Here is a 19,422-nt window from a genome sequence, read left to right on the forward strand (position 1 = left end):
ACTGATTACAACCCAATCAGAAAATATTATTTCCCAACTTAATTCTGTGTTACGTTCACTTTAACTAGATTTGTAAAAGTATTCTTTTTGGCTGATTCTGTGAAATTTAACTTTAAATAGGCTGCTAAGCTGCACAGATCATTGTGGTGTATGTGCATGTATTCACTAGCATGGACTAAGCAAATTAAATGTTGTGAACTAATTATATCAAATTTGCTTACATCAAGCAGCTGAGCTAGTTGAATTGTGAAGTTTTGTGAATTGGATATAATCACTTCTAATAAAAGGATGTTCGATCCAATTTATAGCGCGGAAACAAATTTGATTAAAGAAATGATAAAGTTGTGCCACCACTCAGAGTTGAAATGACACAGTGAATGCAACGAGTGATATGTACGCTTCTGAGAAATTAGCTCACACCCAACATTTAACAAACATTTGTCCATTTGTCCTTTATTTTATGCTGTCTTCATAATACACACATTCTTCTCTTTTTAATCTGTCTTCACAATGCATAGATCTGGCACTGCGCATTAACATTATAATAGTAAATCCTTTTGTGTGCTATATCACACTGCAAGCGTACACACAAAGGACATGATTAACGCAACACACGTTACACACACTACGGAGTTTGATTCTTGTTGAGAGATGAGAGTAAGGTGTACCATCTAGTGGTTTGTTTCAGTACTGCAACTATTTTGATGACATGTATTTATGACCGCTTCTTAAATGTAATAGGCTTATTCACTAATATGAATTCAAAGTGAATTTCCAATTATAAGCCAAAATAGCTGAACTGGAAACGTAACTGACATGGAGAATTTTTCATATTTTAGCCTAAAATTCACTTTGAATTACCAACAATTCACACTTAAAATAACTTGCAATTGAATAATTAGTTATTTGTTTGTTTGTATGATCTACGAGCCAGGATATTTTTATATTTGGATGCCTACCTTTGTAAGAAGTTGGATGTACCTCTTCTAAGAATGTGTTTATATCTAATGTACTGTGTACTTAAAGGAACACTCCGGACTCCATAACAACCTCATCGAAATGAAGTTGTTATGGCTCCAGGAGGTTCTGGTGCTTCCTTACTTTTAGGGGTTAAACAGTTCACGATAGATTTAATCTCTAAGTTGGCTCTCAAGTGTTTTAACCCATCCATATCCGGTTTCTCTCATTCTGATTCAGAAAGCAGAAAGCCAATTGGCAGCCGCCGAGTGGGCTTAGAGCGGTCAGCTGATGCTCTAAGCCAGTCAGTAGCTCCCCCCCCTTTTTTTTTTTTTTTAGAAATGGCAGCAAATGGAGTCCATATAAAAGATGTTATCTTCAGTACCTAGCCAAACAGTTTGCCATACGTTAAGCATTCAGTGTATGTAAATGGTTCATTAATGCAAAAAAAAGTTATTGACTCTTCATACACTACTCTGAATTGTGGTCCACCCTGCATATAAATGTAACCACTGGAAGCAGCATAGAAATGACCCACTGTTGAAGGCATTGTCCCTATTTTAGAGTCCTTTCCCACCATCCTAATTTAATTTCCTGGTGTCTCGTATCCATGGATACCAGGGAATGGTTCCCAGCCAGGAAAATGCATGCCCATGATTACCGGCGCTCGAGATGTCTGGAGGGCACTAGGACCATGCCAGTGTTCCTTGCATGGTCTTCTGTGTGTGTGGCTGGCAGGGAGGATGTTAGTGAACTTGGTGTACGTTGATGCCTGGCTAACTCACCCTTTTTATGAATGTCAAATCCTAAATGGTATGTAAATTATGTTAAAGCATGGACACTAGTACAGTATCTATGGTAATATCCCTTGATTATAGGAGGAATGTGGATAAAAGGAGGGTGAGAAAGAGGAAGTAGCATACCTCGAAAATTGTAGGGGCAGTCCCTATCTTGGGCTTAAATCCTTGTATTCTATTCTAATGTCCCTCTTTTCTAAGAGCTTCATATTGTTGTTGTGTCTGAGTGTATAACAGAGCTCCACAACAATAATATTCACAGTAATGTGTCTTTAAACTGCAATAAATTTGTTTAGAATTCTGTCTGTGTAAATAAGAACATTATTCTTGTGATAAATTATGTGTATACATTTTTATTTGTAAGTCAACTAAAATTTCTCAGAACAGCGCTGCCCCTGGCCACACCCCTGATCACACCCCTTAAATTTAAGTGTCCCTCTTTGTCTATTTGAAATAGTGGGAAGTATGAAGTAGAGAGATACATAAAGAGAAAATAACAGTATGGATTAATTTGTTCTTGTTTACATAATTTATTTCTTTCAACTAATGAGGCTGAGTGACTCTATATGTTTATGGATTCACCACTATAAAGCCTCTCTTTGCAAGTATTTTTTGAAAAGGTGCACATCATCACTATTTAAATTGGGCACTTTAACCCCTTCAGGACGGAGTCAATAGTGCACGTTCTGATCAAAACAAAACGTAAACAAAAACTGGAATTTGCGCTATGTGTCTGTTCACCCGTAGTTCCCCTCTTTCAAATTATATGCACCCACACTTATTATATATCATTTTGTTCAGGAGAAACAGGGCTTTAATCTATCATTAACTATTCATATATGGAACATCATTTATTATGAATAAAAGTAAAAAAAATGTGAGAAAATAAGATTTTTTTTAAAATTTGCATTTCCGTCTGACATTTTAACTGTGAATGTCATAATACTGTTAGGTTTTACTGCAAAAAAAATGCACATATTTGTAATCAGCGATGTCTCACGAGTACAACAGTACCCCCCATTAACAGGTTTTATGTTGTTTTGGAAAGTTACAGGGTCAAATATAGAACATTACATTTTCAAATTGAAATTTGCCAGATTGGTAATGTTACCTTTGAGACGGTGTGGTAGCCCAGGAATGAGAATTACCCCCATAATGGCATACCATTTGAAAAAGTAGACAAGCCAAGGTATTGAAAGTGGGGTATGTTTAGTCTTTTTTAGTAGCCACTTAGTCACAAACACTGGCCAAAGTTAGCGTTCATATTTGTTTTTGTGTGAAAAAAGCAAAAAACGAATATTTGGCCAGTGTTTGTGACTAAGTGGCTACTAAGAAAGACTGGACATACCCCACTTGCAATACCTTGGGTTGTCTACTTTTGCAAATGGTATGCCATCATGGGGGTAATTCTCATTCCTGGGCTGCCATACGCTCTCAAAGGCAACATAACCAATCTGGCAAATTTCAATGTGAAAAAAATGAAATGCAAGCCTTATATGTGACTCTCTAACGTTCCAAAACACCATAAAACCTGTACATGGGGGGTACTGTTATTCTCGGGAGACTTCACTAAACACAAATATTAGTGTTTTAAAACAGTAAAACATATTACAACAATAATATAGACCATAAAAGTGCAGTTCGCTTGTAAAAAATGCAAAAAACTTCACTTTTACTTAAAATATCATCGTTGTAATACAATTTACCAGTTTGAAACACGAATATTTGAGTTCAGCGAAGTCTCCCGAGTAAAACAGTACCCCCTATGTACAGGTTTTATGGTGTCTTGGAGAGTTACAGGGTCAAATATAGTGCTTGCGAATTAAATTCTCTGCACTTTCTCCCTGTGTTGTCATGCATGTCAATCAAATTTTAATTAATCAAATCACATAATTACGTTAAAAGATTATTTAAATATACATGTAGAATTTTAATATATATGCATTTATAGGTATTTAAATTCTACGTGTATACTAATGTAATCTTTTATGTAATTATATGTATTTATCTATATATATATATTTGCGGTTATTTGTATTTTATATATATATAGATATATATAGAATGTCATTCTAAGTGTATTTTGTTACCGATATATATATATTAATAACAAAATACAGTTAGAATGAAATTACATATGTATATATAATTTATATAAAATTTTGTTTCAATATTTTATTTATTTATTTTATTATTTAATTTATTTATTATTTTAATTATACGTATTTATATATAATATATATATGTACATCTATTATATATATAATATATATACATATTATATATATGTAACGTCATTCTAAGTGTATTTTAATATTAATATATATACTTATATTAATATTAAAATACACTTTGTATGACGTTACATATATATAATATGTATATATATTATATATATAATATATATACATATTATATATATATAAAAATATATTTAATTTATTTTTACACTTGTCTTTTATTTATTTTTTATACTTCCCACCAGCAGGGGGACTGTCTGATATTTCAAACAGTCCCCCTGCTGGCAGATCCACAGCCAGCTATAGGGGGCCATGTGATCGCTCTTTGAGAGCGATCACATGGCCCCCGGGCGCCTCATTTGCCGTGGGAGGGCTGCCTGGGCTGTGAGGCAGTCCTCCCGAAGCGGATCGCGGCAGAGGTAAGTATAACTTACCTCCTGGGGCTGCAAGCCGTTACGGCGTGCTATGCCGTCATAACGGCTTTAAAGCCCACTTAACCCGTAACGGCGTTAAGAGGTTAAGCACCATAACCATCAAAACAAGCTGGGGTAACTAGTGTATATGGGCAGCAACTACCTGGAAAAGATGCCACTGCCAGTAGTATACTGGTGTCATAGATACTACAGTTTAATTGTTAATAGGGTTCTTAAAGTTCTTTTTTATATACACTGAACAAAATTATAAACGCAACACTTTTGATTTTGCCCCCATTTTTCATGAGCAGAACTGAAAGATCTAAGACTTTCTCTATGTACACAAAAGGCTTATTTCTCTCAAATATTGTTCACAAATCTGTCTAAATCTGTGTTAGTGAGCACTTCTCCTTTGCCAAGATAATCCATCCACCTCACAGGTGTGGCATAAAACTGCACATTTTAGAGCGGCCTTTTATTGTGGCCAGTCTAAGGCACACCTGTGCAATAATCATGCTGTCTGGATTGATTATCTCGGCAAAGGAGAAGTGCTCACTAACACAGATTTAGACAGATTTGTGAACAATATTTGAGAGAAATAGGCCTTTTGTGTACATAGAAAAAGTCTTAGATCTTTGAGTTCAGCTCATGAAAAATGGGGAAAAAACAAAAGTGTTGCGTTCATAATTTTGCTCAGTGTAGATTCAAAGTGCATTAAGGATGCAGATTTGTCATGCAATGTTCAATGCTACTAGTAAATGATGCAACAAGTGTGTTGTGTATTTGCCTGTCGAGGCCTACATTGGTCTGGCTTAGTACAGTAAACATAATATTGCAAGCATTATTTGGTTTTGTTATTGACATCTTTTGACCCTATGAAGTATTGCAGCTACAGAGAAGGGATCAGTAGTGTTGAAGTCCTGTTTGCACTTACATGTTGAATATCCTGGAGTTGTGTATGGCTTGAGGAGATGAGAGGGTTGCAACCCACATCACAGTGCAAACTAGTGACCAATTGAAGTGTTCTGAATAGATACAAAGAAGGCATACAGTTGATACATCGCTGTTTGTGGGTTGCTAGTAAAAGGGATATATAGAAAGTGTACAAGACTATTTGTTTTTTTGGAAACCCTAATTTTCTGTCAAACCATTGTGGAAGGTTTTGACAAAAAATAGATTTCTCCATGGAACCCACCTCCTCTGACACTGATAGGCTGAGAACGCTTGACTATCCCACTCTCAGTCCCCACAGCCTATTATTGCTGTCCAAGGTGGGACAATGTCGGACAAATAATGAAGAAGAGGACATTCCTCATAATTTGAACAGTTGCCGAATGGGACTATTCGTACATGGGAAAAACCTAGTTTTGTCAAACCATCCAAAAATGACAGAAAACAGGGGCCATAGTGCAATAACCTCTACATTGATCTGTAGTACTTAGAGTGTTTTTTTTTATATATATAAATATAGGCCGGGTCACTCTATCTTAAAAGCAATAGCAATTACTGTTTTCTTCCTTGAGATTGTTACTGCACGTTGCCCTGGCCAACCTGCTAACCCTGAGGTTCCTGTAAAATTACGTGTGCTCTGCCCTATGCCACTATGAAGTGTTCCGTACGCACAAGTGTTGTGGGATTTGAAATTTGATTTGAAATAGCCTCACCCTTATTCCTGCTCTTCCTTCTAGTAAAGTGACCTTTTTAAATGGAGGGAAGTGGGCCTAGATGACAGTAATGATGAATGCGGTCGTGCTCACTCAATAAAATAAGGCCCAGTGCATTTGAGGATAAATCAGTGGAATGTACAGCCCCACCTGTCTGTCTCCATCATTCATTTCTACTGTCACTTTCACAGTGCCTGATGGATCACAGTTGCTGTAAAATTAGACAGCCTTTAATCTCATTTCATCCTGATTAGCTTCACTTTACCCTTTCCCTCTAACTCACTGACTGACACGCTATGAAGTCATATAGTGTGCTACGTTTAAGGAGGGACTGCGAAAGTTATCTTTAACACCTATTGTGCTGGATGGAGAGAATGGCTGGGCACATCTCAGGCTATATTGCCAGTAGGCACTTTACTTGCCCATCTTAGTATAGCTGTGGGAATGGTACATGTTTCTTTAGTTTGCTGTAATTTGTTATGGTGAATATTTTCTGGCGTTCACTTTCTTTATGAAACAAAAATAGGATATGGTGACATGTATTCAGTCATTGCAATACTAATATGATAAATGAAAATTAATCATTGCTATTTTTTTTTTTTTTTTTATCCTCAGACAGACATGAATGTATTATTTGTAGTAAAATGCAAATGATTGAAGTATAAATTGATGGTTGGAGAGAAAGGGAGGAAGATGCAAAATAATAGAGTATTGCAATATGTTTAATACGTTTATGGTTCTGATACTATTTTGGAGCTACAGGCATTCAGATATTGCACCCATTTTCAATTTTAAAGCCTTTGGAGTAACATGAGAATTTCAGTTGAGGACTACAGGCATCAAACAACAGGGCTGATTATATGAAGGTCTGTGTCATTAAAGCAAAAAAAAGAAAGTCATGTGACAATTGCAATACATTTGCAGCAATAATATTTGAGAGTGCAATCTAATGGGCGGAGGGGATCAATTGCAGATATAGTATGCACCAGTGCATGTGTATTTATATCTATACCTGTGTGTACTATATGCATATGTGTTTATATCTATACATGTGCATTGCGTATGTCCAGCCTGGGCAGGCTAACTATTCCTAGGGTAATGGTGCAATTGCAGTTTTATAACCAACATGTGCCATTACGAGGAATACATATACTTCCTGGTAAAATGGTTTAAAAATATATGAATACATTACCATTCTTATGTCAGACTAATCCTGCCTATAGGAATCTTCACCAACTCAGGGGTTCTAAAAAGCTAGGTCCCCAGATGTTGTAGAACTACAACTCCCATGATGCTTTGCATGCCTTTAGAATGCTATTAGAATAACAAAGCATCATGGAAGTTGTAGTTTCAAAACATCTGGAGATCTGCCTTTTTTGGGCACCCCTGCACTATCTGATATACTGGGCAAATTTACCCGAAGTAAGAACACAGTAAATGACCCAAAACATACCTATTTGTTGGATCACTGACCTCATCAGAGGCATGGCTGAGTCCATCTAGCATCATATGCAGTGTGTGATAGGGCAAGCTTTTACATTGTGTATGTTGTGTCCAGATGTGAATCCCTTTCCTAGTTTGCCTGTAGGAACAGAACCAGAATTCACTGATGAGACAGAACCGGAATTCACTGATAATAAATAAAGAACTACATAAAGAGGCATTTTTTGTTATGGCATTTTTATTATAGTGAGCTCCATGTTCCGTTGGTTAAAATATGTTATTATAGCTATACAATTCTATCGGGTGACTAAGTGGCACCGACAAATTCAGTGGATTAAAAAAGGTTCTTTGTCAAAAATGGTTACTACCCCTGGATTCACACATCAGCTCCAGAAGTACAGATGTATCCAGCCCTTGAAACAATGAGTTCATTTGTCTGATATGCAGGTAACCGTATAACTCTGTTTATTAATGTGATAAAATTCCACTTTTTTAAAAAGGATAGAGGAGGTAAAATATATTCTCGTTTAAAATGGAGATTCTATGTCTTCAAGCACATTTGATCAATCGCCCCATGTCCCAGCCAAGTTTAGAAACCCTGTAGCATCAGAATGATAAGATTTTTCATTAAACATTCCATATGCATTTTGCAAGAGGAAGATAGTAAATCATGTGAAATGAGAGATATATAAATAAAAAAAATTACGTGCGTTTGGCTGCTTTTTTTTTTTTTTTTGCTTTGGCAGAAGTTTATAGAGAAAGAGCTGGCCCTGTGTCATATTGATTTCCCACTGCACTGGTTTTCTAAGTGCTCTGTTGATCCGTATCCAGCAATAAATTCCCTGCCTCAACATGCGCATCGCTTCCCTCTTTGTCCTCACCTAGATTTAAGGTGTCCATTTGATGAGATGAGTAAGGACATCATTTTCTGACTTATGCCTCAGCCACTTTACATGATATGATAGCCGTGTGTTTGTGTGTTCTCAAGGATGTGACATGACATTTATGGACGAATCTAACATACTGCACAGGACGCGACATGTCTGCCATGGTTAAACTAATCCTAATAAGTGGAAGCATATTTTATGTTTTACGGAATAGGAATGGGATTGGTGCATGCTTGATTCCCATGACAACAATGAGCTATGTGAACATCATTTGTTTAAAGGATATGTGATTTGCAGCAGCAAATTGCATTTTTGAATTTGTGCGTTCTTGTAGCCAGATTTACTAACACTGCAAATCAATTAGGATGTCCAAAATGTCCCCTGATTGAGTTGTTTGTCCCCGGATACTATTTGTCCTTGTAAATGTCCCCAGACAGTTATTTTTCCACTATGTGACTTCTGATTGACAAATTGCAAACTTGCCGATGTTTGATTATACATGCAGCTGTGTAATCTAATGTGCTTGTGCAGAGATCTCACACGTCACGTTAAGAGGTAGCTCATTCCAGTGGTGAAAACTAGTGACGGCACACCCTGAACTATAAAACGCCTGTGAAAGAGATTTTCCAGAATGCCAGAAACCTTTCTAAACCGTTATTGAAAGTTTCCAGCCAACTTACAGAATACCAGAAATGGCTAAAATGACTGTGTTAGTATGAATCCCCATCATATTTTCCTAACCTACCTATCTGTTTATTGAATAATCCCTCTTGTCAGAAGTCGTGGGTGCGGGCTGAAGTGCCAGTTCATCAACCAGAATAAGCGTGCAGAAAGAGTTACTTACAGAAGTGTAACGACACAATGCAGTCTGTGAAGATTTTATTTTATTCATGTATTTATTTGGAGTTTTTTCAATGCATGACAGTAACTATTTAGGAGTACGTATAAGCAACATTTTGAAACTTTACTGGCATTGTCTGTAAAGGCTTGTAGGATTTTACCTTTCAGCAATAAGAGTAAATGACTGGGATAAGAATATACATTTCTTTAATTATTAGGCATCTGCAAGCCCTCGCCTTGAATGCTGAACACAGTTGTTGTGTGTTTGTTGATTTTTGTAAGATGTTCCGAAATTCTAAAAGGTTCAAACAAGCTTATTCATTAAACCAGGAATCGGGAATTAACCAGGGAACTGCACATTGACAGAGTTATTTACTAGTGCGATTTGTTAAGAATTCAAAGTGAATTCAAACTGAATTTAAAATCTAAGGTCAAAGCAGCTAAACCTGGAAAATTCTTTAAATATGACATTAAGTCATGCCGAACTTACTTTTCTTTTATTGATTCCTCAGTTGAAAGTTGTGATAACTGTGTCTAGAAGTACTTCCTCGTGGGGAAAGGGGCATGATTGATGATAATGTTGCAACAGAAGTACATTTAAAGGAACACTATAGTGTTAGGAATACAAAACTGTATTCCTAACACTACTGTGAACCTTTTCCTCTATCTTCACTGTCCGCCCTCCAGCGAATAAAGGGCTAAAAAATCTTTAAAAACTTGCCCGATGTCACGCCGATGGAGGAACCGCATGTGTGGCGACTAACATTTGTGCATTAGAGCTTTCCCATAGAAAAGCATTGAATCAATGCTTTCCAATGGGGATTGAGTAGACGCTGGATGTCCTCATGCAAAGCGTGAAGGTGTCCAATGTAATTTCACAAAATTAAACTCCAGGGAGTACCTCTGGTGGCTGTCTGGAAGACAGACACAAGAAGTTGTCTAAACCCCGAAACGTAAAGATTGCTGTTTCTCCGAAACTGCAGTATTTTTCATTGCAGGGTTAAGAGGGGCACTTCACCCAGACTACTTCAATGAGATTAAGTGGTCTAGATGCCTATAGTATCCATTTAAATAATGCTAATATATAGTGATGTGGACATAGGAGTGTGTCCTTAACCCCATCCCGACCTTGGACGTATCAGGTACGTTCGACAAAAAACGGTCCTTAAGGACCGCGGACATACCTGATACGTCCACGGCTAATTAGAGCGCTGGAAGTGATCATGATTGCTTCCAGACGCTCTGGATGTCGAGGCATCCTGCAATACTCCCCTCACTGCCGGTCCGCCGGGAGATCGCTCCCCCAGAAGTTGCTCCGGATTGGTCCACGTGGCGCCCGGCAGTGAGGCAGAGCATTGCAAGCCATCAGGCAGGCTTCCGATGCTCTGCCTGTGCTAAGTGCCTCGAGGGAACAAATTAACCCCTTCCTCTCCCTCCATATGTACTTACCCGATCGCCACCGTTCCCCCACCAGCGTTCAGTCTACTTCTTCACTGGGGGACTGTCTGACAGCCCAGTCAGTCCCCCCTCTGCAAATTAGGACCCCCAGGTCCTGTGTGACCGCTCAAAAAGTGGTCACATGGCTGCAATAGGTGTCCATAGTGCTGCCAGCAGGGGGACTGCCTGAACTGACAGGCAGTCCCCCTGCTGGTGAAAAAAGTTGAATAAATAAATAAAGGGAATAAATAAAAAATATATATATATATTGATATATATATATTTTATATATAACGCCATACTAAATATATACACATATATTAATATAAAAATACACTTAGAGTAAAATTACACACGTATATATATGTAATATATAGAATAACTATATATATATATATTATACATATATTATTATAAAACAGAAATAATAATTAATTTAAAAATAAATTAAAAATAAGTCCCAAAAAATTATATATATATTTAATTTTATTCTAACTGTATTTTGATATTAATATATATATTTATATGAAAATACACTTAGAATTACATTATATATATATATATATATATGTGTGTATACATAAATAAATAAATACAAAATAATACGAAATATACATATGTCCATATACATAATTACATAAATAATTTCATAAATATACATGTAGACTTCAAATATATAAATATGTATATATATTAGATTTCTACGTGCATATTTATGTAATATTTTGACATAATTAAGTAATTTTATTGATTGCAGTTTGGGGGACCTGCCCGACAACCCAGGCCGAAAGTACAGAGAATTTAATTTGCTCCACTATATTTAACCCTGTAACTTTCCAAGACACCCTAAAACCTGTACATGAGGGGTACTGTTTTACTCGGTAGACTTGCTGAACACAAATATTAGTGTTTCAAAACAGTGAAACATATCACTGCAATGATATTGTCAGTGAAATATTTTGCAATTTTTACACACAAACGGCATTCACTGATGATATCATTGTTGTAATACGTTTTACTGTTTTAGAACACTAATATTTGTGTTCAGCAAAGTCTTCCGAGTATAACAGTACCCCCCATGTACAGATTTTATAGTGTTTTTGAAATTTGCCCGATTGGTGATGTTGCCATTGAGAGTGTATGGTAGCCCAGGAATGAGAATTACCGCCATGATGGCATACCATTTGCAAAAGAAGACAACCCAAGGTATTGCAAATGGGGTAAGTTCAGTCTTTTTTACTAGCCACTTAGTCACAAACACTGTCTAAATTTAGCATTCAAAATCTTTTTTTGCATTTTTAACAAACAAACAAACAAATATAAATGCTAACTTTGGCCTGTGTTTGTAGCTACTATAAAAGACTGGACATACCCCATATTGAATACCCTGGGTTGTCTACTTTTCAAAAATATATGGTTTGATTGGGGTAAATTACATTGGCTGGCTTCAAAAATGTCCCAGGATATGTCCCAGGATAGGATATGGGTGCATGAAAATTCTGTGACAATTCCAAGTTGGAAAACTGGAATGTGCACCCTCCAAATAAGGTATACACCTATATATGGGTGGTATCACTGTACTCGGGAGATGTTGCTGAATACATATTGGGGTGTTCTTTGGAAGTAACACTTAAAGTTCTCTCAGTACATGTTTTCTTAAATTGATATGTGTGTCAAAAAATCACCAATTATTATTATTTTATTTTTTTAATTTGGCATAGATTGGTGGTAAAATGGTTGCATGAAAAGAGTCAAAATGCCTCAGGTTTAATACCTTAAGTTGTCTTCTTTTAAAAAAAGATATACACAAGGGTTTTTCAGGGATTAAGATATCAGATATCAGTGTAACAATGTAACTTTCATTAATTTTGAAAAAAAAATGGTTTGGAAATAGCAAAGTGCTACTTGTACTTATAGCCCTATAACTTTCCAAAAAAAATATTATTTCTAAACTCAGGTCAAAATTTGGCGGTTGTAGATGCGTAACAGTTTTTGGGGGTGAACATTTTTTCATCATGTTTTATAATAATTTTTATAGTAAATTATATGACATGATGAAAATAATGGTATCTTTAGAAAGACCATTTAATGGCAAGAAAAACAGTATGTAATATGTGTGGATACAGTAAATGAGTAAGAGGAAAATTACAGCTAAACACAGATACAGCAGAAATGTAAAAAGAGCCCTGGTCCCAAACGGTAAGAAAATTGAAAAGCGGTCACTAAGGGGTTAATTAAAAAAAACACCTTTATTTTTGATTGTTCATCGGATGGATCCATACTTAAATCTGCAATTGGTTGTTTTGAGGGATACACGTAACGTTCCCATAATTTCAGTATAACCCTTCTTGTCTTGCAGTTATGCCATATAACAGTGCACATCATTGCGTGGTGGAAGTGGAGAATTTCTTGTTTGTTTTGGGAGGAGAAGACCAATGGAATCCTAACGGTAAGGATCCAATAAACTTATTCTAAACCAAGTTTAATATGTTCCACAAATAACTGTTAAATTCCATAGTTTTTTTTTTTATTTGTAAGTTCATGTGGAATTTTCTGAGCAATACAATTACATGAAATTAGAGAGTCATTGTTTTTTTTTTACTTTCAGAAAACATATTTACTCCGAAATCACTTCTACAGACTTAGCTATTGCCTGCAGTTGTGTTATATAGATTACTAAACATGTTCTCTGGACTCTGTACTGGAATGATAGGGAGAAATTGCAGATAAACTCTGAGAAGTGTGTCTTACCTGATATCTTAATTTATTATTTACAAGCAAACTTTGTGTGTATTCAACGTACTATGGGTGGAGGCAGAAGTTCGTTCTCACCAGTGCTACCACCCGCCTTCTTTATGACCAACTTTGATTTGGATGATTTTAAAAATCTGCAACTTTCCTATTGGCACTTTAAATGTTAATTGTTATGCCAGGTAAAATGTATGAGCATTAAATTCTATTTGTACATTGCGCTAGCAGATTTGCTGGCAAACCCGTAAATCGGGGGGGGGGGGAAGAAAATATTTAAAAGTAAGTCTTTCCCCAACCTGTTAATCAATTATTTGGCATTGACTCAATGACTGGCAAGGGAGAGCAGAAGAGTCCTACAGCAAGTGGTCCTTCTGCTCTCCACGAATAGCATCTTACTTGTGCTGTGGTTCCTATGGTAACTCCCTAGCTGATGCTGGGAGTGCTGGCTAGGCAGTTTTTGCATATACTGGCAATGAAGCCAATGTGTCAGCATCGCAGAGGAGGTTTGCCTTGCTTGAGGAAGCGTCCCCAAGCAGGACAAATCAAGGAAGGCTGTGGGAAGACGGAAGGTGGGTGTTAAAGAAGTGCAGCACCCACCTCTGTGAGGACATGGTGACACTGGAGCGAAGGGTAACTGACAGATTCTCTTTAAGTAGGCATCATGGTAGGCCCCGTAAACTTAATCAACTCATTAAACTTATTCAACTACAAGTATGTATCAGCACGAAGGGTGCATAGGAGTCTAGCCTTGCCTAAAGGCCAGTAAAATATGCAAAACCAAAAAGCACTACTCCAGAACATCCTTAATTCCTTAATGACTCTTTATTAACATGCACAGTGTGAGCAGAGCTCACGTTGCGCACTTGAATATAGGATCTTTAAAGAATTAAGGACATGCTAAATTGCCTTTTGTTTTTACCCTCTAAACTGTCTGACCTTGCAAGTAACAACATACTAAATGGGTTAAAAAGGTTGAACAAAATATAGGAACATTTTAAGTTGCCTTACTCAGAGAATTCTGACGATTCAGTGTGATATTTGCCCGTTCAGCCTGAACATCTGCTCACTCTGGGCCAGACATCCTGCAAGTACAATGAATTTATTTTCACTTTCTCTATACACAGTATTTTAGTAAGAATTGGTGATGGGGTTCTTGTAAAGATATTGTTGCTTAAGAAACAGAAGAGCCAATTGTTCCCCTGCTTTATCAAAACCCCTTTAACAATGTCAAAACCTTTCACAATAATCTTTACAAACCATTGTAATCCCTGGAGGGTTAAACATATCTTTGCATCAGTGCTAAACCATGCAGTGATATTTTATTCATCTATTCCTCATGTATAATCTAAAATTATGGCAAGACAGGGAAACATCAGCCCAAGATATTCCTTTTAAATAATCTTATTTTAATAAATGAAATCCGTCGAAAGACATGAAAAAGTTATTAGACCATGTTAAATTGCAGTGCATCCTAATGCTGGTCTGAGTAACTCAGAAAGTACAAAATACATTAATGTTTGAAAGTGTTGGCTGGGGGAGAAAATCAAACACATGAGAATGTAAAACATTAGACAGACGTTCAGCAATACATATTGATAATAAAGGTTCTTATAGCCAGTTAACAAACCTGGACACATTGTTGGGTCTATGCCTTGGAAATCACCACTTGCAGTTTCTACAAGGCAACTAAACTGTAGAGTAGGATAGATCTGGACAAAAATCTACACTTGTAGTAGGCCAAAATAGCTGATTTGTTTTGCAAATGTCGTGAGGGACAATGAGAAAGAGCAGTTTGCACTCAAGGTACAGCAATGAGGTGTCAGAGTTGAGTATCAAAACATTCTGTTTTGAAAAGTGATCTAAAATACTAAAAGTTGGGAAGGCACCACGGAAACAAATAGAGCCTGCAGGCACATTGCATTGGCGACTCCTCCCCTTTTACATATTTACACAACATTTTAAACAGACATTTTTATACATAACCCACACAATATGCATCGATAGAGGTCCTCTTGTTATTATGTATCAGGATCTTTAAAATGTAAATTTTCAGTAGTGTGCCTCAAACCTGTTCTCAGGGCCCTCCAACTACCCAGGAAGTAAACCCTAATATTGCAAAGCATGATGTTGTCCAGGCAGGGTCATTCTGTTGCAAAGCGTGAGGACATCCAGTTAATTTCTATGAAACTGCTGTAGAAAACACCTCTAGTGGCTGTCTGGTAGAACATTGCAGTTTTTCTAAAAATGTTACATTGAGATTAAGTGGTCTGAGTGCCTATAGTGTCCCTATAACTTACTTTAGAAGTTTCTATCTCCTGCTCTGTAAATTGAACTGTAAACACACACAGGAGGCTCCTGCAGAGTCGAGACGGCTCTTAACAAAGCAAGAGCTAGGACATTTTAAATTAAACAGACTATCCGATAAAGGAAGTTTAAACATTAGATCTCTCTTTACAGGAAGTGTTTAGGAAGGCTGTGCAAGTTATATGCAGAGAAGCGTGACTAGGGCTGCATAAACACAGTGATTTAACTCCTAGATGGCAGATCATTAATCAGTGAGACTGCAGGGGCATGATATATATAACAAAACGTTTTCATTACATTTTATCTTAACGAACAAAGCAGTTAAAATATACTATAATGAGAAATAGCAGTAGTCACAAGAACTGAGAGTACATAAACCGGATAAACGCCAAATCCATTTGCTGGAAAGTCTATCTGACATAGTTACATAGTTACATAGGTTGAAAAGAGACATGTGTCCATCAAGTTCACATCTTGAAAAAGTCTCACAGGAAGAAACATAGTGATAAGGATACTGTAGGCAAAACTATGGAGCAGGATTTACTAATGCACTCTCCACTATGCTGGATTTGGATTTGATGTTGAGGGTTAGTGGAGAGCCGATCTGTGTTTGCTGACCTCCTATTCTCCAACACGTTGAGCAGATTAATTGTGGTAACTGTCTGTGCACTTTATTTAGTCACTGGAGGCCCTAGGAGAGATCCTCACTCATTAACAGCTCTTCTATGGACCTGGCACCTGGAGTCGGCATTTATCCTGTATATGGACTCTATTTTAACTGAGTTTTTTTCATTATGATACACTGTATTAATTACATGAATTGATTTTTAGGTGCTCACATAAAATCTTAGTAGAGGGATTCGTTTTATATCTATATTACTTTATTATTATAAATTGTATGTTTAATACTAGTGTTACTTCCTGAATATATACATTTTGATTGAGTTAATCCTCTCCCTCGGTCATGTTGATTACCAATTAAATTATTAAAATTCAGTGGCATCTGTGGACTACAAGTATCATCATGCTCAGATGGCTGGTTAAGGATAGTGGTAAAAGTATTCTGTGACAGCTGAATAATGTTGTATTTCATTGCCTTTGCTCCGTCGGGGATATCTTTCCTGCCTGGCATGTTTGCAGTAATTTTGGACAGGTTTGGATATAAATATCAGTTATACTATAATGCCAGCGAACATAGCATTTTGGTTTTCTAGAAATATACCATTCTGTGCTCAAAGAGACGGCATCTGAATCGTGTGTCAACAAAGGTTATTTTAGCAATTTAAGTGATGGGGGCAGAATGCATGAAAGTTTACTCTCGATCCATAGCTCATAAAAGTCAAAGTCTGTGTCAGTGAGCCATAATTACATTTTAATTCCCCCCCAACTTGGAGAACTTTAAGGAGAAGTGATGTTTGTGTTACATTCTTTGAGAGATATCTCATGTCATTGACGTAGCATAGAATACATTCACATTTAAAGGCAAAGTACAGCAAAAACTGACAGGCGTAGGTATGGTGTTGCTTTATATCGCTTGATTAAAGTAATGACATCCTATGTATTCTATTATAGCTAGGCTCCATTGAATCTCACCCGCAGAGGGAGTGATTCACAGGCGAATTTCTGATTGGAGAGTTGATATCCAAAGACATAACTTTATTATGCCATCGATTCAATGATTGATAATTAAAAATATGTTAATAATAAAAGCAAACAACCTATACTGGCAATCAAATGCTTTAACTGTCATCAAGGTTTTACTCTCTAGAGAAAAAGGAAAAAATCTTATTATACAAAAAAATCCTTTACTTGATATTCACTAAACAGGGAATGGTGATAAATTGAAAGACAAGTTGTAAATCATCCAATCAGTTGTTTTGGAATAATGTGTTTTTCCAATTCACAACCATTTGCTAGTTAATGAAGAAGTCTCACTTGGTGAAGAAGGGAGACATGCTTAGCTCATATGCATATTTATGAAGGTTAATTAGCCTGAATTTTTGGGAGGGTCCAAACGGCTATATCACGCAATCCTTCACTCCTCCCAGCGAGCCAGCGTTTTCCGCTCTTTTCTTTTCTCCTTACTAACTCAGTGTCGGGCCCACATTTACCTGTCCGATAAGCGACACTCCAACCAACTTGTATTACACGTCGGCCTCATAGACATGACTGTAAATGAAGAATGTGCTAGTGACAGTTTGCTGCAGTTCACTTTCATCAGTGATTCTACACGAAGATAGATGATTCACTAGAAATACTAGCCAGATCAAAGTAAATCCAGTAGTGAATGTATTGACCATCCCTGTCTGCTGTAAATGCAGACTGTTTGGAGTATACAAATAAATAGAGGCATGTTCCATATCTAATAAATCAATATGTACTGGTTATGAGGAAAGACTAAAATTTGCACATATTTACTTTATAAAGAAGGCATCTTAAAGGTGATATGATATCATCAAACAAATAGATACAGGGCCAGTAGAAGAGTTGTTACTTAATTAGACAGTTAAGACGTCATCTATTTAAATTGAAGAAATCTAAATTGGCTAAAGCCAGGAGGAAATGCCTATTTACTGTAAGAACAATAAAGATGGGGAATTCTCTGCCTAAAGAGGTTGTGTTTTTTAGATTCTGCACAGTATTGTCTGGATGGGGTTTTAGTAAGGCAATATGTGGTATAACAAGTAAATGGTTACTCCCAAGCATCATAACCACTACTTCCCGTTATAGTGGTGATAATGCCAGGAGTATGCTGACCCTGTTCCCTGGTAATGGGTCAAACATTTAGCCATGGTTTACCCCCTTACAGTGGCGTACACACAACCCATGGGGCCCCGGTGCGAAAAGTGATCCGTGGGCCCCCCCCGCGCGCGCGGGCTGGGGCCGCAACACATGGCGGCGGGCATCTGGTCGCAGGGCTGCAGCCCCTGCGACCGCCGTATGTACGCCAGTGCATGCATAAACACATACACTTAAAGGACCACTACAGACACCCAGATCACATCAGCTCAATGAAGTGGTCTGGGTGCCAGGTCTCTCTAGTTTTAACCCTGCAGCTGAAAACATAGCAGTTTCAGAGAAACTGCTATGTTTCACTGAGGGTTAATCCAGCCTCTAGTGGCTGTCTCACTGACAGCCGCTAGAGGCGCTTCCGCGCTTCTCACTGTGAAAATCACAGTGAGAAGATGCTGACGTCCATAGGAAAGCATTGAGTAATGCTTTCCTATGGGCGGTTTGAATGCGCGCGTGGCTCTTGCCATGCATGCGCATTCGGAGCTGAGAGGCGGATCGGGGCGGAGAGATCCCCAGTGCCAAGGGAGTCCGGCGCTGGAGAAAGGTAAGTGCTTAAGACACACACACACACACATTAACTGACAGACACACACTCAGTGACAGACATACATACACACTCAGTGACAAACATACATACACACTCACTAACAGACGCACACAGACACACACTCTAACACTTACACGCACACTCTAACACACACACACACTAACACACACACACACACACACACACTAACACACTAACACACACTCACTCACTAACATACACTCACACACACACACACACACACACTAACACACACTCACTAACATACACTCACACACACTCACACACACACTAACACACACTCACTAACATACACTCACACACACACACTCACTAACATACACTCACA

The 19,422-nt window shown here is 37.4% G+C and overlaps 1 protein-coding gene across 1 annotated transcript in view; it reads left to right on the top strand.

Moving 5' to 3' along the window:
- Positions 1-19,422, top strand: part of KLHL14 (kelch like family member 14) — a 70,903-nt gene that overhangs the window by 36,542 nt on the left and 14,939 nt on the right. The window contains exon 4 of the mRNA XM_063451437.1: positions 13,038-13,127. Within this exon, the coding sequence (XP_063307507.1) occupies positions 13,038-13,127 (90 nt within the window). The remainder of the gene's footprint in view (positions 1-13,037; positions 13,128-19,422) is intronic.

This window comes from Pelobates fuscus, chromosome 4, assembly GCF_036172605.1.
Source record: "Pelobates fuscus isolate aPelFus1 chromosome 4, aPelFus1.pri, whole genome shotgun sequence".
NCBI lineage: Eukaryota > Metazoa > Chordata > Amphibia > Anura > Pelobatidae > Pelobates > Pelobates fuscus.